Below are 6000 nucleotides of genomic sequence, written 5' to 3' on the forward strand. Positions count from 1 at the left end.
CAGTGTCCTAGTGAAATCCTCAGGTTATCTTTCCTTGGCTCTGCTTTTCCATAGGACGTTTAGTGTCACCTACATAAATCCCTTACAGTTGAATATGCAGGCCACGTTGAGTGGATTCTCTCAAGGAACAGCAAAACAGCCCCCACTCCTTGAACAAAGTTCCTGGTTTTCTCAAAAGTCCGAACACTAATTATAGTAACACCAAACAGATGGAAATCCTGCAATTGTTTGGCGTTTGTGTTTTGGATCCAAGTCAGGAGTTGAGTACAGGTACAAGATTAGGTGCCTTTGGCCACTCCACCCTGTAACTAGCAGCTAAAAGTTTCATTAATTAACAGTCATTTGAACAGGGTTATTTATTTGGTTTTGGACACACCATTTAAAAAGTTTTGAGGCTTTTTTTTCTCTTTTTTTCTAAAGCAGTACAACATCACTCCTGGAACTTTATTTTAAAAGCACAAACTTACTAAGTTTTAAGAAAACTTAGAAAAGAGATCCACATAACTTTCCAAATGTCTTCCTTAACTGGATGGCTCAGGCGGCCCTGTGTTAGCAGTGACCAGCACGGTTCTGGTTTAACCGCCTGTACGATGGAGTGGAGGTGCTGGTGTCCTGCCCATTTCTTCAGCTGCCTATTTTTATTTGTTGAGCTGGAGTTTGGCTGGCCCGGCTCCAGATGTCTCCTCACAAGATTTGGTGCTGAGGATCTATTTATAGAACTGTGGTTCTGTCGCCATGGCAACACGCGGGAGGCCAGGGTGGCTAGGAGCTATTTCTGGACCCAGTGCTGTAATGTAAGATTGATTGGGCAAGTTAGTGTATCCTCTAAGCCAGACTAACTCGGAACTGGTAGAAAGAAAAGGGAAAGAGGGGAGGGGGGGAGAGAAAACACAAAAACTTCGGGGTTTCTTTAGACTTTTTGTCCTCTTGTGATTTTCTTTTCTGATAAGCCCAGTTTTAAAATATATTCCTACCTCCCCCCCGCCAAAAAAAAGCCAAACTTTTACATTCCTACTAATTTTCCAGTCTTAACAAAAGTTAACTTTCTTACCTCTGTGTCCAGCAACACAGGTGAGATGATTTAAACTGGTGTGTGCTTCCTATGCAGTGTTGGGGGTGCCGAGGGCCTTCGTGCTGTCTTTTCATTCATCACTTCCATTCCCTAACACACACATGCACTATTCACCCTTGTAGCCAAAGCCAGGTACTTTGACAATTAAAAGCTTTTTTGGTCAGGTATTACCAAATGGCAGGGATCTCACTGACCGGTTTTGGGGTCCTTGCTCTGTTTTGTTGTTTTTTTAAGCCCTGTCACCAACCTGGGCTGTTTATTCTTTCCCTGGGACAATCATTTCTCGTGGGCCCATTGGCATGAGCCCTGAACACCACCATGTGTCTTTTTTCTCCCAGTTTCCTGGACAAGATTGATGTGATCAAGCAGGCCGACTACGTGCCGAGCGACCAGGTATAGTTAGGGGCGGTACCCTCTGTCCACACTGCCATCGTGACTGTTTTGGTTGTCTCTGGCGAGAGCCACTGACCCCCGCCCCTTGTTTTAGGACCTGCTCCGCTGCCGTGTCCTGACCTCTGGAATCTTTGAGACCAAGTTCCAGGTGGACAAAGTCAACTTCCAGTAAGTGAATGCTTCAGCTTTTACCAAACAGACACCGTGGTGTCTTGCTGTCCCTCAAGGGGTTGGTGGCAGACCCTTTGCAGTAACCAGGCCACTCTCCTCTCTTCCAGCATGTTCGATGTGGGCGGCCAGCGCGATGAGCGCCGCAAGTGGATCCAGTGCTTCAATGGTGCGTTCCCAGCGGCCTTAAGAACGTGTGCTTCTGTCATGGGGGTGATTGTTTCTGCTCCTCACACTCCCTGCCTTCGCTTCCTTGTGTTTTAGATGTGACTGCCATCATCTTCGTGGTGGCCAGCAGCAGCTACAACATGGTCATTCGGGAGGACAACCAGACCAACCGCCTGCAGGAGGCTCTGAACCTCTTCAAGAGCATCTGGAACAACAGGTGTGTGCCCAGCCTGCCCCCACCCAGCCTCCCAAGGCCCCAGCCTGCACTCTTCCTGAGCATTAAGCCTGCCTCCCTCTCCCTCTCACTAGATGGCTGCGCACCATCTCTGTGATTCTGTTCCTCAACAAGCAAGATCTGCTTGCTGAGAAAGTCCTCGCTGGAAAATCAAAGATTGAGGACTACTTTCCAGAGTTTGCTCGCTACACCACTCCTGAGGATGGTATGGAGGGCTTGCTCATGGTGGGGGCAGGGGGCCGGGGGAGGGGGCTCTTCATTCACGTGGGCCATTTTGCAAATGGTTGGGCTGAAAGTGCCCACCCTTCCATAGAGGAAGCTAGGCAAACTTACCTTTCTTCATTTTCATATGGAGAAATCGGGAGTTCTGAGAACTTAAGGGGCTAATATATTAGCATCTAGACCTGCTGGAACCTTTATTAACCGCCTTAATAAAATATTTGCATCCTTCGCAGCGACTCCCGAGCCCGGAGAGGACCCACGCGTGACCCGGGCCAAGTACTTCATTCGAGATGAGTTTCTGGTGAGTCACGCTTGTCTGACATTCTAAGTGTAAGGATGAAGCTGTTTGGTCCCCGATGGGCTGGCTGTGGGAGTGCCAAGGGTCGAGCGGGTCTCTGACCAGCACTGTTGTCTGCCCACAGAGAATCAGCACTGCCAGTGGAGATGGGCGCCACTACTGCTATCCTCACTTCACCTGCGCTGTGGACACCGAGAACATCCGCCGCGTGTTCAACGACTGCCGTGACATCATCCAGCGCATGCACCTCCGCCAGTATGAGCTGCTCTAAGAAGGGAACCCCAAATTTAATTACAGCCTTAAGCACAATTAATTAAAAGTGAAACGCAACTGTGCACGCAGTTAGTCACCCACCATAGGGCATGACTAACAAAGCAACCTTTCCTTTCCCCCAAGTGATTTTGCGAAACCCCTTTTCCCTTCAGCTTGCTTAGATGTTCCAAATTTAGAAAGCTTAAGGCGGCCTACAGATAAAAAAGAAAAAGAAAAAGGCCACAAAAGTTCCCTCTTCTCTTTCAGTAAATAAATAACAGCAGCAAACAGAAATAAAGAAATAAATGAAACAAATGAAACAAATGAAATAAATATTGTGTTGTGCAGCATTCAAAAAATCAAAATAAAAATTAAATGTGAGCAAAGAATGTTGGGACTCTGTGCATTGCTCGCAGTTCCAAACCAGCTCCCGCTGTCCATGGGCATGGCTTATTGGTCCTTCATCAAGACTTGAGAAGCCTCAGGTCCAGATAAAGCCCCTTCTGGTATTTGTGGTGCAAAGTATGTTTCTGTGATATAAACCCTTGGCAAACAGCCCGTTTTCCTTGCTCCTTAAGTAGCCCTACCTTTTAGTTATTGTTGCCCCGTTTTAGCCAAGGGTTGGTAACCAACCTACACTATCATTACATCATCTCACACATTCCTGTTGACCTGCCCACCCTCAAAACGTTGAAGTATTTGTTAGAGGATATGGACTAAAATAGGTGGAGAGATTTCCATGGGTGGGAGGAGGATGGGCCTGTTCAAGAAATGATTTCAAGACCATCTCTACACTAGGCCCGCCACACACCAAAATGAGGTTAATATGTTTTTCTCATGTACAATAAAGGGGGCTGAGGGTGGGGAATTGCATAAAAATCACACTTCTAAAAATGGGGAGGGAGTTGGGTAAAAGTAACAAGTAAACAGAGAGTTCTTAGGAATTAACAAGCAAAACTAGAAAATGGGAAGAGTAGGAAATATGGAATATGCCAAACGTCAACAAGTAGCTAATGTCTCAGAAGATACAGAACATCGCTCATAAAGAAATACAAATGAAATTTCATCACTGGGGGTGGAGGTAGTTGGCACTCATGGGCCCCATATTAACCCCAGTTGGAATATGGCTTGAATCTGATACCCAGAATCTCCCAAAGACCCTCCCCCAATAGGTGTACAATCTTAGTATAAAGGATCTGATATGCAAATCGCCAGAAGGCCAGCCCACAAAGGCCCATAACCCCCCTACATCCCCAATAAACACAAATGGGGCCTTGCTGTATAATTACCCAGAAGGCCAACGTCCCCCTCCGCACCCCCGGACACACAGGAAATCCCAGTAAAGTAGGGTCTTGCTATGCAGACAGCAATATAGCCAGTCCAGAGGCCCACAGTCCTCCCACAGTCTGCCCCGTAAACAATCCCAGTAAAGTGTGGCTTTGCTATGCAAATGGCCAGAGAACCCACCCAGAGTCCCACAATCCTCCAAAATTCCCACAAGAAACACACAAATCTCAGTAAAAATCAGGCCTTGCTACACAAATAGCCAGAAGCCCCCCCCCAGACCCATAACCCCATCAAAGTTCCCAATATACCTAATCTAAATAAAAATGAGGCCTTGTTACCCAAATAGCCAAAGGCCAGCCCACAAAGCCCCACAGTCCTCCAAAGGTGCCCAATAAACGCAGTCAAAATGGGGCCTTAATGTGCAAATACCCAGAGGACCAGCCCACTGAGACCATAACCCCTCCTCATCCCTCCAATGAACAGGTAATCCCAGGAAGAATAGTCTTGCTATGCAAGCCCAGGATCCTCCAAAGCACCGCCCTACCATTCACACACAATAACAGTCAAAATGGGGCCTTGCTTTGCAAACACCCAGAGGGCCGGCCCACAAAAATCCTTAGACCCCTAAAAGTTCCTCTCATAAACCCAACCACAGTAAAGCAGGGTCTTGCTATGCAAGCCCACAACCACTCATGGCCCTCCCAAAGTCCCCCCAATACACTTAATCTAAGGAAAAATGAAGCCTTGTTATGCAAATAGCCAGAAGGCCAGTCCACAAAGACTATTACCCCTTAGTATCCCCCCCCCAATACAGGTAATCCCCTTAAGAAGAGTCTTGTTATGCAAATGGCCAGAGTGCCATCCTGCAAAGTCCCACTATCCTCCAAAGCACCCCCCACTACCATTAACACACAATACCAGTGAAAATGAGGCCTTCCTAGGCAAATAGCCAAAGACCAGTCCACAGATTCCCACAATGCTTCTTGGCTTCCAAATAAAGGCAACTAACTAAAACCTGGCCTGCACCACTCACTAGAAATTACAAGGTCGGGGCACTGTACCCCTAAAGGCCATGTTGACCAGAAAGCAGAGGTTGAACCCTCATTTTCCATGGTGGCTATCTGTCAGCCCTTACTACACAATCATTCTGGAACCACCTCTGAGTAAAAACATCTAAGATTGTCAAAGCATTAGCCAAATATCTTGTCAAATGAAGAAAAAAATCTCGGACCATGGGCAAAATGATGTCCTGTAAGCTGGTAGGGACACTGCTGACTAACAGAAGAAGGGTAAAACAGTGACAGCCAGCAGGCACCTCCTCTTCTGTGTCTCATTTTCTGCCCAGTGAGATAGAGTCAGCTGTTGCTGCCATTTTACCAAGGTGGAACAGAAGCCTAGAGAAGCCCCAGGAAGCATGGCTTCCAACTCAGAGCGCCAAGACCTCTGACTGCTTGACCACTGCGGACACTGCCGTCTTAGAAGAGGCAGGAAGGCAGGAAAAGAGTTTCTGGTGTTTCACCGTGATGCCAGTTGTCGGAGGCCAGGACCTGTGACCCCAAAGGGAAATCCTGCAGGGCATCATGGGATTCCATATCCGGTAGGAGGGTGCGGGCCTCTTCCCTCAGAGCGCAGCCTTAGACATACTCCTGGCCCCTCCCCCCGGGTCCTGGGCTTTGTCACATCGACCCTATGGTCATTCAGTGTGCCTGAGTCCAGTCCAGCTATCTGAAAACACATTTTTGTTTCCCTTTTCCCTTTGCCCCAGAACCAAACATAACTTGAAGGAGCTATTTTGAAGTCTAAATTACAGAAACCTCAGAAAGCAAACATTATGGCGTTTCATCTAAATCTTTGACTACAAGACCCATTTTTTTTTAATGGGAAAGCTGAATTTAAACACAAAAC

The 6000-nt window shown here is 47.3% G+C and overlaps 1 protein-coding gene across 7 annotated transcripts in view; it reads left to right on the top strand.

Annotated features, from left to right (window-relative positions):
• LOC138805308 (guanine nucleotide-binding protein G(s) subunit alpha) overlaps positions 1 to 3197 on the top strand; it is a 60917-nt gene extending 57720 nt beyond the window's left edge. For all 7 annotated transcript variants that reach the window (XM_069990082.1, XM_069990075.1, XM_069990076.1 and 4 more), the window contains 7 exons: positions 1411 to 1465; positions 1560 to 1633; positions 1744 to 1802; positions 1898 to 2018; positions 2111 to 2241; positions 2492 to 2559; positions 2681 to 3197. In XM_069990082.1, the coding sequence (XP_069846183.1) occupies positions 1411 to 1465; positions 1560 to 1633; positions 1744 to 1802; positions 1898 to 2018; positions 2111 to 2241; positions 2492 to 2559; positions 2681 to 2827 (655 nt within the window). In that variant the 3' untranslated portion in view covers positions 2828 to 3197. The remainder of the gene's footprint in view (positions 1 to 1410; positions 1466 to 1559; positions 1634 to 1743; positions 1803 to 1897; positions 2019 to 2110; positions 2242 to 2491; positions 2560 to 2680) is intronic.
• The last annotated feature ends 2803 nt before the right edge of the window (positions 3198 to 6000 follow it).

Source organism: Dipodomys merriami, unplaced genomic scaffold (genome assembly GCF_024711535.1).
Source record: "Dipodomys merriami isolate MVZ:Mamm:240054 unplaced genomic scaffold, mDipMer1.0.p SCAF_39, whole genome shotgun sequence".
NCBI lineage: Eukaryota > Metazoa > Chordata > Mammalia > Rodentia > Heteromyidae > Dipodomys > Dipodomys merriami.